The following is a 22,166-nucleotide window of genomic DNA, read 5'->3' as shown; positions in this document are numbered from 1 at the left end:
TATTGCTGTGCCGCTGCCTTCTGCAAAAAGGAGGATTTTGGCCTGCACCAACTACAACCAAAATTGTGTATTGGGTGCATCATTTTTAGATGACAACATACCCATGTTCACTTGCCATGTGTGCAACCAATATCTTCACCATGTCGCGTCTTCTGGTATCCGTTAGGCTTTTTGTCCGAGCATACTCGGTAAGGATCCTCTTTCCGCCAGGTCTGTCCTTCAGATTTTTTTCAACCATCTAAGTGGAAGTAAAAAAAAGGGAGGGGAAACACAGGGATAGACAGTAATATTTTAACACATTGAATGCCTAAAACGAATTAACTCGTTTTTAGCTTTTCATCACTTGAGTGCCAAGATCTGCTAAAAACGAGTTAAAACTTTTTTTTTTTTTTATTTGACCCAAAGACCAAGGAGATATGAATTTTCGAAGATCTTTACTCTCATCCACTTCCTTGTTAACTTAAAACTTTAAAATTTTGTATCTCGGCTCCTGAGTACTTTTTTTTTCCCATTGAAAAATCTCTGGCATGAATAACAATAGGCAGTGAAAATAATTCAGGCAGTCAATGTGTTAAAGCACTGGTCAGGGTTCCCACACATTTTTACCTGGTCATTTTCAAAACTTTTCCATAACTTTTTCACCCTATTTCCAGGCCTATATCAATCGTATGGTGGCAATAATGAGGCTCTTACTCCATCAATGCCCCAAGACAGACCTCGAGCAAAGGCGTCACGCGACAGAACAGATCTACAAGCTAACAACGTTTGTTCTTAGCTTGTAGATGTATTATTTTTGTTACGTGATGTTCTGTATAATAGGCAGCTCTCACGCAGCACTGCATTTTACCATGTTACATATTTCATGAAATGTCAGACATGTTTTTTATGAACAAAATCAATAGCCAAAAACTATGTATATCCAAACATCTTCCAAAACATTTGATGAATTCCAAACATTTTCCAGGCCTGGCAGACAGTTTTTCTCATTTCAAAATATATCCAGGAAATTCATGACCGTGGGAATCCTGTTATTAACTGTAAAAGTACATAAAGAAATACATTCCCGGTTGTCAGGGGCAAACACTCTAAGAGAAGTTGTCAAACAACATCTACCTGTATGTGGAATGGTCATTGTGAAAAATATATCAGTGATTATATCAAAAAGTAGCTTTTTTTTTAATTGAAAACATATTTTACAGGGTGGATTGGGGTTCCCAGAGATGAAGAATTGACCCCAGAGATGAATTGCACCAAATGGGGGTCTGTGCCCTAGTGCACATAAAAATTAGGGGGGGGGGGGGGGGGGGGGGGGCGGGTCCTTGAAATTCAAAGGTTTGAGAATCACTGACCCGTACAGACAGTAGAATGGGTGTATGTGTACCTGTGGTCCAAACATGACAGCGGCGGGTGCTCCCATCACGTCCGTTCCGGGCATGCGGCGACGGATCTTCTTGCAGAACTGTCTGATGTCGGAGCAGGAGGTGTCCAGGTCCTTCAGCAGGATGCAGAGGCTGGAGCTCTCCTGACCGGCGGTCAGGAAGGCCCGCAGGCGAGCCGACTCCACTGCCACACAGTCCAGGCCACTCTGGATGAACTGAGACAATATGTAAACTGTCTTGAGACAATTTGTTAAATTTGACTATAGTGCCAAATCACAACAGAATTAAAAAAAAATCACCAAATTACAAAATAAACTTCCTTAGTCTTATTTTGTTAGATCCGTTTTTCTTCACAGTTGCACCGTACGTAGCTTGCTTTCGGCTTTAACGGGCAAGGGTGTGACCGCATTAAAGGTGCAGCAGACAGCAGCAAACGGTAACCGCCTTCCATTCCGACATCTCGCCACTCCGACTAGTGGCTTCCGCGTGCGGTTAGGGTTAGGTATAGGGTTCGTTAACGTCGGAAAGGCGACATGTAACCCAGCAAACACCAACAAAAAATAAATAAAGACAAAATAAAATCACAAGGCGTTGAAATACCTTGATGTGGTCAGCCAGCTGCAGTGAGCTAGTCCTCTGTGAGCTCCGCCAGGTGGATGCTGTACAGATGCTGGAGGACACAACAGTAGTGAGTTACTTACAGACAAGTAACAAGCATGAATACGTTGAATGCGTATTAATGCAGACCGGACACATGCACAGTTTTTCCATGGAGAGAGACACACACACACACACACACACACACACACACACACACACACACACACACACACACACACACACACACACACACACACACACACACACACACACACACACACACACACACACACACACACACAAATGTGTGCATGTTTTAAATGCTAGATGGCAGCCTAGAGGTCCTGTATTGTTGTTACCTGGTAGTATTTGATGGCCTTGGTGAGTGGCTCCACTTGAATGGTCTCATCCAGCTGGTCTTTGTGTAGCAGGTCGATGAAGTAGTCCAGAGAGCGCTCGTGGACGCTCATTTCAGAGTACAGCGTGCCCATCCTCTTAAACACCTCCACACTGCAGCCACTCATAGCCCTGGATGAGAGGAGGACATGACAATGGAAGGACAGATAATGTTAGAAGTGGCGAGAGTGGAGAGACCGATAACGTTAAGGTTTTTGTGATACACAGGACGCTCAAAAGTAATGCATTAAGTGTGTTTTCAAACCAGTAGTGCGTTTGCTTTGTTCAGATTCAGGGACCAATATGATACATACAATGTTGCACTTTCCCTTGCAGCAAAAATAGCAGATTGTTGTGAGCTTGTAGAATTGCTAGTTTCACTATTCGTCATACGGTATGACGGTAAGTATGTAGGGCTTAAGTAGTTAACAGAGGACAAAACTTATAAACGAAATACGAGCGAGAAAAGTTGTCTCTCATTGGACTGAATTTTTATTGAAGATGTTCAATACATTGGGAATAAAGGTGTTCAGTTCTGGATAGCAACATGGAGCATTACCAGAATCTTTTAATTTATTTGGAATCTTGTTATAACATTTTAGCATGGTGGGTATTCTCCAATGACAACATTCCCAATTTAGTCTCTCATGTGCGATAGTCACTCACTGTTCATACTTGTGCAGAGTGGCCTGCAGCAGGCCCAGGGAGTAGATCAGTCCTGAGGCGAAGCTGAGCTGCTCTCCACGGGATCCCCTCATCGCGGTTCCCTGCAGGGGGTCACCGTTCAGGTCAAACTTCTCCTGGGCCTGCTTGCTGATCAACTCCGCCTGCAGGGGAAATGACACACGGACATGTTGGGAACAGGTGGTAAGCAGAGCCTGAGCGATACATCGGTTGGCTGATATATGGCCATTGTTTTACTTATTTGTCGACGATCAGTATTGTAATTATGCAGCCGATGTGTCCCAATGTTTTACCACTTTCAACAGAGTATCCCTACTACCTATTTGGGCATGTCATTTTAAGTGAACATTAACAAACGTTTTCAAAACAATAACAAAAATAGTCGATCTACAAGCTCACGACACATTGTGAGCTTGTAGATAGGCTATTTCTGAAAATGTATGAACAGGGCTTATGTTGTTAAACACATTAAAATACTTTTTTTTTTACAAAAGATCGGTCAAACATTAGTGGTCTAGGACTCTCCAAAATCAGGATCGACCCATGTGGCATTGGTCAGACTATTTTTTTCGTTTTTTTGCAGATCACACACACCTTGCAGATGAGCCTTGGAATGAGCAGCAGCACCAGAATACAGTCGTGGTCTCCTCCATGGCGGAGGAAGGACTCAGGCATGAAGGCGGTGAGGAGGGACACCTGGCGGTTAGCCTGGCCCACCTCCATCTTCCTCAGTTCCATCTCGATGGCCTGGAAGACACACAGTCAAGGTTGGGTATAGAAGTTAGGAACCATATCCAAACTGCCAGGTACCCATGAAAATGAAGGAATCGGAATTGATAAATATCGTAATAATTTTAGGATCCAGAAATGATTATCCTAATTTTATGATATGAGCGGTTACTATTCATTACTCTTCTTAAACTTTTATTAATGTAAAACTTTTAAACTAAATGTCCATTGATGCCATTAACAAGAATTATGATCACGTAAGCCTAGTGCTCAGTTAAACTGGATACAAACTTTTCCAATCCATTTCTTTCCAGTATGGCTTGGCTTGAGTTTTGTGGTAGTGGTACCAAAGTGTCACTTTAGACATTTTATTGTCATTGGATTTATTAAAATCCCCATCAACTCCCAATCAGATTCCTAGCATTCTGACATTCGTCTCAGCCGTACCTTGGCATAAGCTTTGGTCTCTGCAAACTTTATCTTGAAATCAAACATCTCTGCAGGAGGATGCAGCAGGACCTGCTCAGCGTTGGCATTCTGCTGGTTGGTCAGCTCTCTGTTGGTCTCCTGGTGCACAGGGAAAAGCACACACAGACAGCAGTGAGCAATGTGCATTTACTGACGACCTACTGATAATCATAGCAGCTCACTTCTCATTCCTGTGTGTGTGTGTGTGTGTGTGTGTGTGTGTGTGTGTGTGTGTGTGTGTTTATGAATATTAGGGGTGTCACGATTCACTTACCTCACGATTCGATTCAAAATCGATTCCTAGGGTGCCGATTCGATTAAAATTGCGATTCTGCGATGAATTGATATTCGATTCGATTCTGCGATTTATTGCGATTTTCTAGGGTGCCGATTCGATTAAAATTGCGATTCTGCGATTAATTGATATTCGATTCTGCGATTTATTGCGATTTTATAAAAAAAATTAAAAAAATTAAAAAAATTAAAATAAAAAAAAATTAAAAACATTTTTAAAAAATCGATTTTAATATTTTGAATCGATTTTTAAAATCGTGGCATTAAGAATCGCGATTTATTCATGAATCGATTTTTTTTGACAGCCCTAATGAATATACTTGAGGGCCACGTGTCCCCATAAGTATAGTAGAAATTGACCTTGTGAAGGCCTTTTTCCTGGACACCACAAGAGAATTTGTTAACAAAGACTTTTAGAGCCAAGGTTACAATTAGGAAAAGATTCAGGTTGGGGTCAGAATTAGGATTTAGAGTTAGGTTCAGGGTTACAAACGGCAAAAAAACTCATGGGGGAAAAAATGCATTTAAAACGAAAATCCATCCTAAAATGTTGCGGTAAGTAAGTATAGTAGTACAACGTGTATGTGTGTAGTGATCTATGCACCTGCAGGCTGGCAGTGAGCTCTCTGTACTTGTTGATGGTCTGCTGGTAATCGGCCATGGTCTCCTGGGCAGCCTCAACTCTCTTGTGGGCCTCGCGGACCTTTCCCCCGCTCATGTCCAGCTGCTCTCTCAGCTCCATCTCAGTCTCCCTGCCGTTCTCCTGGAGCTCGTCGTTCATGTCATTAATGGCCTCCTGTTGGGAGGACAGAAGAGGGGACCGACCGTCATGTGTGGTAGTATATACATTGTAAGGCGTAGAACAAAGCCAAATGCAGTGGTGGAAGGAGTACTCAAATCTTTTTACTTAAGTAACATTATCAATACTACAATGTAGGAAAACTGTTACAAGCTAAAGTCTGGTATTCAAAATTTACTTGGGTAAAACTAAAAAAGTAGTGGCATCAAAATGTACTTAAGGGATAGTTCACGCCCAAAATGACGTTTTCTATCGATTACTCACCGGCAGCGGTTCTGTATGGAGACACAAAGAATCTCCTTTGTGTCTCCATACGGAACCGCTGCCGGTCATCAAATTATTGGCTTAGGAATGCGACGGAAAGTTATTTTCGGGGTAAACTATTCCTTTAAAATACCAAAAGTAAAAGTATTCCTTATGCAGAATGTCCCATTTTAAGTTTTCAAAATGTATACCGGTACAAATCTTTTGTAAATAGCAGATCTACAAGCTCACAACGTGTCACTTCGTGCCACGCTGCAAGCTTGTACAACAATTTGGGGGTCCTTGACATGAAAAGGTTTGAGAACCACTGAGAGGGCGTTTGTAAAATGGGCCTCAGGTCTTAATGGGCTACAGTATGAAACTGATTGCATGCAAGTCGGGGTGAAGAACACAGGTGCACTGACCAGGTCAGTGACCGTCTCTCTGAGCTCCCGGACTTTCTCCTCCAGGTCCAGGTTCCTCTCCGTCAGGGTCTCCACCATCTCCACTGACCCCAGCGCAGCATCCACCTGTGACACACACACACAATCATTACAAGAGGCACATGGTTTGAAAGTCAGGTACAATTATCCATATGCATTTAAATGTCCCTTCACCCAATCCCATTCACTAATATCTGCAAATCTGACAGAATGACATTCATATCTGCAAAGGAAACCTGTTTGACCCAAATGGTTTGCCTCTTACAATTTTTCATCACTTTGTATTGTGTTTCTTTTGCTGTGCTTTTGTTCTTTTAAACATTCTATTTTTTTGACAATATCAGCATCAGCAAATACAATATTTAACCACTTTCATTCAACGTCCCGTCCCAATTTTGGGCATGTAAGTGAGAATTTTAGGGCTTAAGTGGGGTTAAATAAAATTAAGTTCATGTGTATTGCATACTTAGCTGTTTGATTGTTCATTGTATAATTAAAGTGTGTAAAATGTATTATTAAAGTAGTTTAGATATGGTGAAATAGTAAACTAGAACATGTGACCCCTTAAAAACGGGAAAGGATCTGTGTCATTTTAGATTTTATCTGCCATTTTTTAACATTTTTGAAAGATCTTGGAAAAACTACTGGTTTAGAAGGCATTTGCAGAATCGGCCTCAGGTCTTAACGATAAAGAGCATTAGCAGTCATCTTTTTAAAGAAAAAGATGAAATCATCTTCATTTTAAGCATGTGGTTCATATCCTATACAGGGGAAGACAGTACCCCCTCTTCAAAATGATAGTGATTCGCTCTAACTGTCCGTACCTGTTCTTTCAGCTCATCGATAGTTGCCTCGGCTAGTGTAATGTCCTCTTGGAGTTTCTCCTTCTGGCTCCTCACAGTGTCCAGCTCCACGTTCTTCTTCTCCGTCTGCTTCTGCAGCTTCACGTGCTCCTGCTTCTCTGACGAGGACAGGTCACGCGTCCTGTGAACATAACAGGGGGGTTAACAACTTACAATTAGAGGTGTAACCGATACCATTTTTTCCCTTACCGATCCCCATAACTTGCGCATCTCATTTAAACAAATCTAGGACAGTGGTTCTCAAAGTGGGGTTCAGGGACCATCTGGGTTCCTTGAGGGGGTTCCAAATAGACCCTTACAGGTCTTATAGTATATCATTTGTACACTCTCAGGTATATAGTACAAGTAAGAGTATAAAACAGTCGTGCAACATCAATTGAAGAAATCAAAATATGAATGAAATATCATGTAATTTATGTGGTATCGGAATGGCATCCTCGCCAATACAGATACCAGCATTTTAGGCAGTATCGGCAGCTTTTCCGATTTGACAGGGAGGCAATGCCATAACCAGACTATGTCTTGTTATTGTAAAAGTACAATGTGCGTGTGTCCGAGGCAGCAGAGGACACCTACATATCATTTAAGTCAAGTGGTTTATTTTTAAACCACTTGCTTTTGTGGATAATGGTTATTATGACTATCATGCTGTTGTCAAGTCATTCCTGATTGGAAACCATTTGGGTCAACTGCTGTTGTTTTTAAACAGATGTACACATTTTGACTGACCTGACCAAGGCCTCCTTCAGCCTGCCCTTCTGCTCCTCCAACTGTTTGACATGGTAGCTGGAGGCCGTGCCGTCTGTACCTGGAGGGACAGCATGATGAGAGGAACCCGGTAGAGGTGGGAGAGAAAGATACACACAGGGAGATAGGGTTGATAGAGAGAGTGGCGTAGAGAGAGGAGTCAGAGAGAGAGAAAGAATGAGAGAGACAGCAAGGAACCATTGGACAGAGAGACAGGGGTGGATGGGAGGCGAACAGTCTTCTCCCGGGTGGTTGAAGCCAGAAGGGGGCGAGGGGCGGGGCTGGCGGCAGGGGGCAGGCAGGAGTAATGCTAGTGCTGAGATGCTCTCAGCAGCAGGAGGAGCAATGTTCTCACTAAATAAGTGTAGAGGAATATCTTGCGGAGTTTCTATGTTAATATGTAAATATGGCAACTCATTTAGATGTAGGTTTATGGTTTCCCATGGACTATAGAAGTTGCAATTTCTCTTCTTTCATAACATAATCCCCACACCAAGAGTAAAAAAAGAAAAAACGTTTCAGTCATTCGGTCCGACTTCACTGTAGCCCATAGTAGCCTTTTCATACGCGATATGTGAAAGTTTATAATATTTAGAGAAATTGAAAAATGTCAAATACAAAAGTAGTCATAGTAGTGAATATTTATTTTTGTTTCTCATAAGCGTGCATCCGTTGTATTTTTGTTTCTCATCATCCGTTGTCCGTCAACAACACAGCCGTCTGTGCCTCGACGTTTGCGCTCTGTCTCAGCTCGCTTGGTGCCTTCTGGCTTCAACCACCCGGGAGAAGACTGTTCGCGGATGGGAGAGAAAGAGAGACAGATACAAACCATTAAGAAACACGTGTACATAGATTTTTGAGCAGTGATTATCAACCTTTATCATTTTGAGGACCCCCAGTTTGTTTTGCATGAGGTCGCGGACCCCCATTTCATACGATTCTCATCTCTGGGAGCCCAATCTACATGGCAAGGCATCAGTCTGAGTGTGTAAATGGAACCAAATGGACCACTACGGGTCCATTTGGTTCCCGCTATAGACTCTGAGTTAAAGATCCCCCCCCCAAGGACCCCTTCAAGTTCCTCAGTCTGGTCCTACAGGCCACTACATTTGGTGGCCAAGTATATTTAAGGGAATTGGAATGGAATTGCTTTAAACACAGAAACACGAGGAGACAAAGAGATGTTGAGCTCTCTCAGATGCCTCACCTGTCTTTAGCGACTTCTTTCTTCTCCTTCTCCTTTTCCTCTTCCTTGCCCTTGTCTTTGTCCTGGTCAGTGATGATGTCCGACACCAGTTTGAGGGCACGTTCTGTGATGGACACAATCTTCTGGATAGCTTGGAGTTCATCCTCTGAGGGATAAATGGCTGCATGCTTGGTCATTACGCAGCGATCGTCTGAAGAGTCGGGGCGACGAGGCGGCTAAAAGAGAAATGGTGGAAAGAAAACTATTCATTCACAGGACAAGAAAGGAATCGCAATGAGGTTTAAATTTATTTCATGTAAGAGTATTCCAAAGAGTTACTATTCTCAGTAGGCAATTCTGTAACCAATTACTTTTTAATGACAAAGACATAGTTCTGCAAAAAGGACAATTTAACAATATAATGTATACTCACAAAAATAACTGATCTACAAGCTAACAATGTGTCGTGATGCGACGTGTTAGCATGTAGATCAGTTATTTTTGGCAAGCAACACCCAAGTGAACTGTCAGAATACCTCTTCAACGTAGTCGTGACCAACAGGCTGCACGTCGTTCTGCAGTGCAGCTAGCGCCGCCGCAGACAGCCAATCAGAGATATCATTCTTGGTCTCTGGGGCAGCCATCCGCGTTGGCTTGGATATCTCCGCCGCCTTCATCTCATCCGCTTTTGCCGTGGTCTGCAGTTTGTTTCCTCCTGCAAGGGGCGAAGGGGAAGGTAGGGTTCTTTAGTCTCAGACCATTGCTATTGGGCACAAACCCTCTTCCAATATTTCATAAATTGCCTATTTAGTGGCGAAAATAGGCGATGCAAGGTGTTGTGAGTTTGCAGATGGCATTGGATGAAGTGAACAGCCAACAAATACGATAAAACCCGAAATTGTGTCTACTAATGACTTCATCCTTACTGCTCCAAAAGACCACAGCTAGAGAAGTTATTATTTGTAGCAGGGCCTTATTTTTCAATCAAAAGTTACCGTAAACATTAGTGAACACCCAACCTCTAATCGTAAATACACACAAAAAATGAATTGATTAACCGATAAGAATTTGCAAATCAAAATTTTGATCATGCAAAAACAAACAAAACATCATTATTAACACACAATCCCATTCAAAGATTCTTAGTATTGGTTTACTTAAAACTGTGACATTCCATTTTACATTTCACTGAGGAGTCACTAGTCCACAGATGCTTTGACTAATGGACAGCATACAAATGCAATAAATCACAATAATAAAAAATAAAAAAAGGAAAACAATGACCGAAAACAATGAAGACGACAGCAGCACTGGTTACAGTTCATTTTCAAATGTATCTACTTTAATTACCCACAGTATCTCAAACAGTATATGAATCATTTTACTTCTAGACACCAATTGAGACATTGTGCACAAGTTTACTTTGATGTTCCAAGTGCATTTAATTCGGTTTCCAAAAAATCCTTTAGGTTTAAAGCTCCTTCTGACTGGAACAACATACCTGTTCATATTCGGTCAATATCATCTCCTCAATTGTTTAAAACGGCGCTGTCCTCTCACCTGGAGACTACCTGCTCATGTTTTCACTAATTATCAGTAACAGATCTATGACACAATAATTCATGTACTGTATGTGCTTTGTGTATTGTTGTTATGTTATTGTTGTATGTTTTGTCTTGTTTTCCCCCCTTGATTGTTGTTATTGTCCTGTTTATTTATGTTTTGTTTTGTTCTGTTTCTTAAATGTATTATTATGTATTCTGTAACTGCGGAGCCCCTTGAAAACGAGATGGTTCATCTCAAGGGGTTATTCCGAATAAAGAATTTCAATATATAATGACCGTTTCCATTTGCAAGGGCCAGGAGTGAACTATTGGCCATTTCACTGCATGGTTAAACTAGGTTATACACTTGTTATTCAACAAGGCACAGAACTTCAAGAAATGTTAGGTTTGGAAACGCACACCTGGTCGCCGTCCATCACTACACAAGTTGGCAGAGACTTATCCAGACATTGGCATGTAGCCTTTGAGTGCAAAGCACGCTCTGTGAAACCAGCTTCACTCTTTATTAGTGATGAGTGTTTGAACCACTTTCAACCTGGTGTCCCTATTTTGGGCACGTCATTATAGGTGCAAATTGTCAAAAAAAAAAAGTTTTATCATTTTTAAAGTGAAAATGGAAGTCGTTTTCTTTATTCATTGTGTGATAAGTACATATAGGGGTTCAATGACTTAAACCCTATATACTTAGATGGGTGTGCAAGGGGTCTGTAATTGGCCCCGTCCTTTTCTATCACTCATCAATCTCTGCCGATCTACAAGCTCACACAATGCCTCGTGACGTGTAGTGAGACGATTTTTCCTCGAATAGGGACGCTAGGATTCATGTGGTTGAACTGGTTAAATAAAGAGCTATACTAATCAAACAGGAATACAGCAAGTATGTACAACAGTACAGAGCATAATGGCAACAAGGTGAAGAATGAAGTCATTGTCAAATACCGCCAGGAGACGTCAAAATTCAAAGGGGACCTACTGACCGACAGAGTTGATCTTGGGGGGCGGAGGCCTTCTTGACGGGGGCGGTGGAGTTGGCAGACGACAGACTGTTGCCGAGCGCGTTCTTGCCGAGCGCCCCCCCGCCACCGCTCACTATGTTGACCGGCTTCAGGTAGTAGGAGGAGTTGTGGGTGGGAGGCAGAAGCATTGGAGGAAGAGGTGGTGCTGGAGCTGCCCAGGCCAGAGGAGGGGGTCTTACTGGTGGCGGCCGTGGTGGAGGAGGAGGTCTGGGTGACCACGCTGGGCTCCGTGGAAGGGATGGGTTTCCCCAGCTTGGTGTGAAGCTTCACCACCTGGGGAACGGAGCAGAGCAACACGTTTGAGGGTTTGTTGTAAAAAGCAGCTGTCCAAAGTCTTTTCTAAATTAAATTGTGTATTGTAACGCAGTGGTTCTCAAACTTTTTCATGCCAGGGACCCCCAAATTGACACTTATTAGCCCACGGAACCCCCATTTGAAAATATAAGCCAGGGACCCCCATAAGAGACGATTTTTACGGCTCTAGCAGTGATTCTCAACCATTTTAATTTCAAGGACCCCCAGTTTGACATGCATTAGGGCAGGGGTTCCCAAAGTAGGGGTCGCGACGGGAGACTGACGTGGGGTCGCGAAATTATTTTGGGTCATTCAAAAAAAATATATATATATTTTTTGTAACTTTTTATTCAACAGAATGGATGAAATACCATCTAAAATGATCACAAATGGTACATTTTACCATTTTAACACATTACAAATGCGCACCGAACGTGCAAGTTTATGTGCATAAATGACCTCCAGGTTTAGGTGGGGTCGCGAGTCAATTTCCGCCTTATTTTGGGGTCGCGGGCTAAAAAGTTTGGGAACCCATGCATTAGGGCTACGGACCCCCATGTAATGGCATTTATATCGCTGGGATCCCAATTCATATTGTAAAATCAATGTTATGGGTCTGTAACTCTGAGAGTGTACAAATGGAACCAAATGGACCCGTTAGGGTCCATTTGGTTCCATTTGTACACTCTCAGAGTTACAGACCCATAAGGGTCCATTTGGTTCCTATCCATCATTTAGCTGGGGACCTCCTGGAACCCCCTCAAGTACCCCTGAGAACCAATGTTGTAACGACATGTATATTTACGACACTGAATTTTGTTAACTAACACCACTAAACTAAAAGCCTATCCATCCATCCAACATATCACTGTTTATTTGCCATCCTAGGCAGCATGATAGCAAAGCCATGTTCAGCCATTGCTTGACCATCATGCAAATTACTGTGTGGCTTTGATTGATTGAATTCTTTATCAGCAGTTTGCAAAAAGTACAGAGGCACAGTAAGGCCTACACAATAATGCTAAAAGGATAACACAAAAATCCCTGAGGGCTTGTTTCCATTGTGGTCCTGCGTATTCAATTCATAAAGGCCGAGTTCTGTAGGTGGACACGTTTTTTTTTTCTAAAATGAAATTATAGCTATTCAATAAAGGCTTTACCTTCAAGAAGGATTGCCCCTTTTCTTTTCAATTGAAATTTAAAAAAATAAATTGTACATAATGCTGAATATCAGTATTGTGGTAAGATCTAAAAACACTGCAGCATGATTTAATACCACAACACAGTCACAGACAAACGTTGGTAATCATTCCAGCGTGCGTCAGTACAGCCAATGCTCTCATATCATAAATCTCATATTTGGGAACACACATGTTGACATCTTTGCTTTAATTGCCAAAACACGTCAAAGCTAAAGTTCCCCTTATGACTGATGAAGCTGTAAAAGGATTGGCTTATGTCTTTATTAAACCAGATATGCAAATATGTTCTGTTTTTGTTGTCCTTCCAAACACCTGAACCAAGCATAGAACTTGCGTACCGGTCATATATGCATACATCTGTGCCAAATATACACAGTATAGAGACAAGTACACAACGTCCAGTAAGCCTGCCTGTATGTGGGCGTGTGTATATTGAATGAGGGTTAATATATTTTGTGACCGTTTACAATCCATTATGTTCCTAAATAATGTGTTTATCGGTGTCAGCCAGGGGTCTATAATGGGCCCCTCCTTTTTTACCCCTTTACAAATATCTACAATCTCACAGTGCGACACGTTGAAAGATTGTAGATTAATGTAGTAGTTAACCACATTAATCCTGGCTTACCCATTTTGGGCATGCCATTATAGGCAAAGGTTTAAAGACTTAAAAAATATGTTTATCAAAGTTCTCAAATTTTGAAAAATAGTAAATGTATAAAACTTCATAAGACAAGCTGTGAGCTTGTATCCCAAAGTACAAATTGTGCTTACGTGGCTAAGTCAGGTCAGTGTTCTAGTTAACCAAAGTTATTCATGAATATACATGTGAATATTAATTCCTATTCATGAACATTTTATAAAACCTATTTGCCTACAATTTTGAGGTATTTCTACTTTACTTGAGTATTTCCAATTTCCAATACTTTTACTTGTACTCCACTACATCTCAGAGGCAAATATTGTACTTTTACTCCACTACAATTATTTGAAAACTTTAGTTACTAGTTACTTTTAAGATATAAATTATTACATTATAAAACATACCTTAACCACTTTAGCCTTATTTTATACATAGTCTATTTGAAAATAGCCGATCTACAAGCTCACAACGCGTCGCAGCGCGACGCGGACGCGTTGTGAGCTTGTAGATCGGCTATTTTCGACATGTGCGACAGTTAAACGTGTCTGGGCGGAAACAATTGCTTGACAGTTTGGTTCCGCATCGACAGTTTCTCCACAATTTAGAGGCAAATGTGGGCACATAATCATAAATATGATGATACTAATATACAATTGAGAGTGGCGCGCGTGCGCAACCGACACGGTACGACCGACCGTGTACCGTCTACTCTCATTACGGTCCTTTTCAACCCCAAAACAAGCCCCAAAAGAAGCGCGACCATCCGCTTACAATAAGCGGACATGGCAAGTTGCCAGGTTCAACGAGAGAAACAACAACAAACAACAAAGCCACGGCGTCCTCTAACATTAGTCAACCCAGTACAATGCTCGGTGCAGATAAACACTTGTTGAACCAAACAGTGCGTCAAATGAATGTCTATTTACTGCTAGTAAAACAGTCAAATTACAACAGCATCTCCTTCTAGCGTTAAACTCATGTTACTCTATACTGAGTCAAAGCCACGTTGTTTGCCATTGTCTCAGTAAAGTCCACCAACATATAAAATATAATTGTTCTGTCTCCTGTACTATGTCTACTGGTCTTGTATGGTATTAATACAACCGTTTATGTATGGATAGTTATATCACCACTTTTAACAGTCTGCTCAGGGACTACAGATGAAAGCTAGCTTCTGGCTAACTCTGGTTCATTACACGGATGTGAAAACCAACATGTTGATTAATGTGCACTGTGTCCCTGGTAAATACATAAACATGATAGCGATACTGTTGATAATGTAATCATTTACGTCACTGCCATGCAGAAGTTGTAGGCATACGTTTATAGCCGTTAGCACTGGTTAGCCTAGGTTGTTTTTAACCCAGTTTCAGAGGCTGCTTAAAGTTAGTTTTAGCAGATCTACAAGCTCAATTTTAACAGACAAGATATAACAAATGCCATGTTGATTAAAAGCTGCATTCTGCGTTGTATAATGAATTGTTATGGACAGGTCGATTGTGACATAAGTTTATGAAAACAAACCAACAGAGTCCTGGGGCCTGAAACAAACGTAACCTGGCGTTTGTACTTAATTCATTTAAGGCCCGTACATGTACATAAACGTTCAAATTTCAAATATAAAGTTCTGACCTCACGGCCACGGATGTGACAATTCTGTTCGAGCCCTCAGAAGTAACAGTATCTTCAGTGATGTTCAATAAAAAGCATTTTAATCCGATCGGTGGCCATTTTCTCAGCATGTCCGCCCTATGCTTTCAACTGCATTACCCATCGGTTGGTAGGTGTACTGCACTCTGATAGAGTGTGCCAGCTATCAGCAAATGGCCACCGATCGGATTAAGATGCGTTTTTATTGAACAATATGGAAGATACGGCTACTTCTGAGGGCCCGTACATAATTATAACATCCGTGGCCATGGGGCAAAAACTGTGTTTGAAATCTGAACGTTCATGTAGTCCAAAAAAGGCGGGACAAAATAAAAATAAAGTAATAAAGGCGGGAAAAAAGTATATATCAAGTAATATTACTCACCTCAGACAAAACACGACGAAATTAAAGTAGATCAGTGATATATGAACCGAAATCAAGTAGAACAGTTTCCAATAGTAATCTATCATCGACCGGAGAGACCTAGTATCGAGCGACCTAGCATCCGCTGTAAACCTTGTGAAGTGAGCCGATCTCTGCAAGAACGGTGAACTTAAGGGGCGGGACAAAACAACAAGGGCTGTGATTGGTCTGACAAGCAGACATGCGTACATGCGAGAGGGCATCCCCGGGAATGCCCTCTCGCGTGTACGCAAGCACAGCCTCCCCCCCCCGCCCACACACGCTGTTACACGCACGCACATGCGCACGCACCCAAACAACTCTATGACGTGCACATACAAACACGACACGAACACGACACAAGCCCCGCCCCCCTTCCCCCCACACACACACACACACACACACACACACACACACACACACACACACACACACACACACACACACACACACACACACACACACACACACACACACACACACACACTATTACAAGCACGCACATGCGCACGAACCAAAAATAGATACATTCGTTTTCAATGCAAACGTCATTTCACTAATTTAAAAGTTAACAAGAAGAAGTTAGCGAAATATATAACAGCAATAATAATAATAATAATAATAATAATAATAATAGACATACATTGTAATATTTATTTAACAATGAATATCAATGAATCAATTATATCAATACTGCAATTGTAGAAACACTCTGTTACAAGTACAAGTCTGGTAATGAAAATGTACTTGAGTAAAAGTACAAAAGTATCGGCATCAAAATATACTTAAAGTGTGGTAGATTGTTGATAGTATTACATTCTTCTCAGTTAGTAAAGTATGTTTACTAATGGCAGTGGATATGAATGAATATATTAATCTATTATTTGAATAGCTTGAATGCACAACATGGTACGTATGTCTATATGAAACACAATGTTATACATTATACCAGGGATCTTCAACAGGGGGTCCGGGACCCCTAGGGGGTCCTCAGAGTTACTACAGGGGTCCGCCAAATCTTTGTGTGATATGATTTTTCTTTTTTTATATTAACCACTTGAACCCTAGCATCCCTTTTCTGAGGAGAACTTTAGCCAAAAATAGCAGATCTACAAGCTCACAACGCCTCGCAAAGAGTTATAGGTGTAGAGGGAGAAAAGAGCAGCAAAAGTATATCTGAAAACGCCTGAAAACGTTGAAGACCCCTGCATTATACAATATATGCTGTACCACCCCCCAACGGGGGTCCCTGGCCTGAAAACGTTTAAGACCCCTATGACTGCCCAGCCTGATCGCCAGAGAATTAGTATACATTGCACGGATTTGTGCACGTCATTCCGTGCATAGTCGCCTAGAAACCCCCAAATTCCGTGCATATGTACGGGGAGTCCCACGGTGGGCGTAACCAGTTTTTTTTTCGTTTCGGTAGTGTCACTACCGAAACGGAGAAACATTTCTAAGTCCAGAGCTCGATGAATGTTAGGGACCAAAAAAAAAATCACTACCAATCAACTTTAAATTGCCTGAAACGTACTCCTAACAGGTTTTTGGAGGAACATTTTCTTTTTCGTTTCGGTAGTGTCACTACCGAAACGGAAAAAAAAATTCTAAGTCCAGAGCTCGATGAATGTTAGGGACCAAAAAAAAAGTCACTACCAATCAACTTTAAATTGCCTGAAACGTACTCCTAACAGGTTTTTGGGGGAACAATTTTTTTTTCGTTTCGGTAGTGTCACTACCGAAACGGAAAAAAAATGTCTGAGTCCAGAGCTCGATGAATGTTAGGGACCAAAAAAAAGTCACAAAAAAGTCACTACCAATCAACTTGAAATTGCCTGAAACGTACTCCTAACAGGTTTTTGGGGGAACAATTTTGTTTTCGTTTCGGTAGTGTCACTACCGAAACGGAAAAAAAATGTCTAAGTCCAGAGCTCGATGAATGTTAGGGACCAAAAAAAAAGTCACAAAAAAGTCACTACCAATCAACTTGAAATTGCCTGAAACGTACTCCTAACAGGTTTTTGGGGGACCAAAAAAAAATTTTAAAGGAAGTTTTTCGGGGTAAAGGGCAAGTGGGGTTTGAACCCACAATCTCTGGAACATGTTGGCAGCATTGGCACTGACTTTACCCACTGTGCTACCAGCTGCCTTACTATGAAAGGTCTTCATTCCTATTTGTAGAACAACACACAACAGTACTTTAAAAAAAGGAAAAGAAAAAAGAACTTTACAGCATATTACTTTGTCTATGGTTTGCTGTGCTGTTACTTGTCTAGATGTTTCAATGTTAATGAACCCCAATGGAAACAAGCCTTTGGCTTTTCTGTCATTATTTATTTGGCCTTCAAATTTAGGCATGGCACAGTGGCCCACTGGATTAAAAGCCTGCTTGAGAAACAGAAGGTTATGAGTTTGATTCTTAATCCTGACATTGTGTGAAAATAAAGACACATCAAAATATGCAGTTAAAATGATTTAGTTTAGCTTAGATGTTTCAATGTTTATGGAAAAAATCCTCTGTCTTTTTTGTGATCAATGTATTCTATTTGGCTGTTCTAGCAGTCACCACAATAGCTCACTGTGAAAAGACTCTTTCTGCCCACCCCATTAATATGTCTGAGTGTCATTTCCTCTGAGAAGGTGTGGGCAAAGGGACTTTAGATGCACTGTTGCAGATGGTTTTGAACTATACAGTACATTAAAACACAAACATATTGATGTAGTAGAAAGTAAATGTTTACACCTAGAAGCCTTAGTTAAAGGAGCTACACCATGAATTTAAAAAATAATAATAATATTTGATATCATATTGTTTATGTCCCTCAAACGTTTTTCAAAAGGTTTGAGCCAAATCAAGCCTCAGATATACTCATTCCAACTAACTTCTCTCTGGCTTATAAAGCACTTTCACCTGCAATACCACATTGTCCTGTTTGTCACACCACACTTACACTGCCTCACAATGTTCCCTACTTCACAGTTTACCTACAACCACCCCACTCCTGCTTGGGACCGTCATTGTCTGGCAGTCATGAAAAGGAAAAGGCCTACATTTCACCACCTTCTCTGTACGTCTCTTTCACTATGCAGTCCCCTCCATTGCATGTCCTTAGCTCTTCCCTTGCGCATAGCATTACACATCATGCCACAGCCACTATGCATACATATGTGTGTGTGTCACCACACATGCAGTCAATCCTATTCAACACCTATTAACATGCATACCTCACTTCTCAGCTGACAAGCACGAAGTGAGTCCACATCACCAGCTACCTCCCACACCTTCACCGCAGCAGCCTGACAGCCAAGGTAATGACTTCTGTTGTCCTCATCCCTTCCATGCAGTCTTTCCACTCTACACTATTTCCCACCTATAATCTCTCATCACCAACATATGCTCTGCCCAGCACAACAACACACCACCACTTCTTTTGTCTCACTGATTCACATATATCGCATTACTGCTCATTACTGGCGCACACTTTCCCATCATGACTACACTCACCTTCTCGCACATTCTATGTCCACCCAAAGCACGCCACGTCTCCCACCTGCACTTAATCCTTTTCATCCAATGTGTACCTCATATACTGTACATGCCACATCACTTCTCAGATGCCGGTCATGATGCCACACCACAACGCCAGCTTCACACCCCTTCATTGCAGCTGCCTGACAGCCAAGGTAGACTTTACTGCATTCCCAAACTTCCAGCCATTCTCTTCGCAAAAGCATATGTACAACCTTTTCCCTCACATCACCAACATGCACACAGAGGAACACTGCCAGTCTGTGTGTCTGTCTATGTGCGTGACCCAATCGCCTCAGCACACACCTGCCTACTGGCACAGAACAACAACACCATCAACACAGTCACCACACACCGGAGCACACTGCACACACAGCAGGCCCTTCCTTGCAGCTGCCTCACAAGCAAGGTACTGCCTAATGCAATTCTCATTACTTCCACTCATGCAGTCCACTGTCATCCATGTACTACCTACTCTTTCACATCACCACCATGCACACACAACTACAGCCTGTGTGTCTGTGTGTGCGTGTGTGTGTGTGTGTGTGTGTGTGTGTGTGTGTGTGTGTGTGTGTGTGTGTGTGTGTGTGTGTGTGTGTGTGTGTGTGTGTGTGTGTGTGTCTGTGTCTCTCTGTCACACAGAGTGTCTGTGTTTCACTCTATTGTCTGCACGACACAGACGTCCTTGCGCACATCTGTTGTCCTCAGGTGGACGTCCTCTGCTGTTGCATTGGCCTTCAAATCACACTCTTTGCCCTCATTGCCTTTCACCTTCACATTGCTTCACCTCCACAAACAGCACCACACACTATATACACCGCAACATACATGTGTGTGCAATTCTTTCCGTCTCCACCCCACATTCCTATGTACATCTTCACACTGAACACTAGCTACCTACTACACCAGCCCCCAATATCTATCACTTACATCACACAGACTGCCTTACTGACAATTCACGCACCTCTCATCCACACTGCATAATTGCTCCTCACACTACTTCATAGTCAACTGTCTTCACTTCTCAGCTCAACTCCTCTCAAAGAACACACGCTGCCAGCAGCACCAACCGCAGCCCAACACACCGAGACGCTCCTTGAGACTTTTGCGCCAGGCTGCAGCCACAGCACAACCTTCCTTGCAGCTGTCTCCCAAACAAGGTAATGACTTATGCTCTTCTCCACTCTTGCACACATTCTCTCCACTATACTGTCATACACCCTATACTCACACACCACATACATGCACACAGTCTGGGTATGTGTCTCCCTGTGCATTGCGTGTGTGCGTGTGTGTGTGTGTGTGTGTGTGTGTGTGTGTGCATGTTCTGTCTGCAACACACAGCCCTCTTTGCCCTTATCTCTGCTCCTCAGTTGCCCCTCCTCTGCACTTCCATGCACTTCACATTCCACATGACGGCAGAGTCATTTCACACATGCCCTATAACTAATACACTGCTTCCCCCTCCACAAACAGCACACCACACTACATACACACCAACATGCAACGCCTGCATGTACTACTCTCTACACCCACACCCCTATCTACATTTGCCTGCCAAAGGGCATGACCGTGCAATGGTATCTGCTGAAGCGGATGGCGTCCAACCGGCACGTGATGAGATTCGCGAGTATGTGGACATGCGTTCAGTTGGATCCAGTGAGGCCTGCTGGAAACTCTTCTCCTTCAACATATCAAAGAACCACCCTCCTGTCAAAGCCCTCCGCCTGCATCTGAAAGAGCAGCAGCAAGTCTATTTTGCCCATGGTCATGAGGAGACTGTGGTGCAGCAGGAGAGGGCCACAGAGTTGACTGCTTTCTTCGACAACAATGACAAACAGAAAGCCCTCGCAGGTCCACACTTCGACCCTACAACCATGCCGCGCTATGTTGACATGCCTCAGAAATACACCTACCTACCACAAACCAAAAAATGGAAGCTCAGGAAAAAAAAGGCAGTCACCATTGGTCGCGTCCACACCGTCAACCCCGTGGCAGGCGACGTCTTCTACTTGAGAATGCTACTCCACCATGACCACTGCAGAGGGAAAACAAGTTTTGACGACCTCTACTCCATCAATGGCAGGACCCTGGAAACCTACAAGGAAGTGTGCAGGGAGCTCGGCCTATTGGATGACGACAACGAGTGGGCCACTGTCCTCACTGAGGCTGCAATCACACAGCTGTGCCCACAGATTCGTCTCTTATTCGTAATCATCCTCCTCTTCTGCCAACCAGCTGACCCCAAAACACTGTTCAACGACAACTGGTCACAGTGGACTGATGATTTCAAGCGCACAGCACAGCTTAGGAATCTCTCCTTCACTGAGGACCAGCTGAAAACCATAGTCCGACTGGATCTACAAGCCTCACTCCAGTCACATCACCAGGACCTCCACAACGTTTTCCTGGAACCAATGACTGATGCTGAAAAGGCCACTGTCCATGGGCTGGTCAACATGGAAGACGCCCTCATCCGTGAAGAAATGAACTACGATGTGCGCAAGCTCTCCGCCACTGTGGAGGCAACAATACCAAAGTTCACTACAGCACAACAACAGATTTACGACACAGTCAAGTCAGCTGTCACACAACAACAAAGCCTACAAGTCTTCATATCTGCACGTGGAGGCTGCGGTAAAACCTTCCTGCTCAATGCCCTCCTAGATGCAGTGCGGAGTCTGGAACCAGGTGGCTGCATTGCCCTTGCCATGGCCACCACTGGCATTGCAGCCCAACTCCTTCACCTCGGCAGAACGCTCCATTCGCGCCTGAAAGCTCCTCTCCACCTCACAAAGAACACTACCTTGAACATCACAGCACAGAGCAGCCTGGCCAAACTACTACGCCGCTCACGCCTCCTGCTGATTGATGAAGCCACCATGATGCACCGCCACCTGCTAGAGGCACTTGACCGCTCACTGCAAGACCTACTCCAGAAGCCAAACACTCCATTTGGTGGCAAAATTATTGTCTTGGCAGGTGACTTCCGACAGTGTCTCCCAGTGATTCGAGGGGCCAATGAGGGCCAGA

The 22,166-nt window shown here is 42.8% G+C and overlaps 1 protein-coding gene across 1 annotated transcript; it reads right to left on the bottom strand.

Annotated features, from left to right (window-relative positions):
• Window positions 1-85: 85 nt before the first annotated feature.
• LOC311051371 (dynactin subunit 1-like) lies at window positions 86-19,121 on the bottom strand (the record flags this gene model as incomplete). Its single annotated transcript, XM_084065935.1, is given in 17 exon segments — window positions 86-238; window positions 1,382-1,594; window positions 1,980-2,009; window positions 2,011-2,049; window positions 2,339-2,507; window positions 3,042-3,202; window positions 3,654-3,806; window positions 4,236-4,355; window positions 5,155-5,346; window positions 6,018-6,122; window positions 6,860-7,019; window positions 7,628-7,706; window positions 7,881-7,999; window positions 8,853-9,067; window positions 9,368-9,546; window positions 11,487-11,685; window positions 19,110-19,121. Coding segments are annotated over 17 exon segments (2,298 nt in total).
• Window positions 19,122-22,166: the final 3,045 nt, after the last annotated feature.

Source organism: Gymnoscopelus microlampas (genome assembly GCF_963454915.1).
Source record: "Gymnoscopelus microlampas genome assembly, chromosome: 1".
Lineage (NCBI taxonomy): Eukaryota > Metazoa > Chordata > Actinopteri > Myctophiformes > Myctophidae > Gymnoscopelus > Gymnoscopelus microlampas.
Note: the sequence above shows the minus strand (reverse complement) of the source record. Positions and strands in the feature narration are given on the sequence as shown.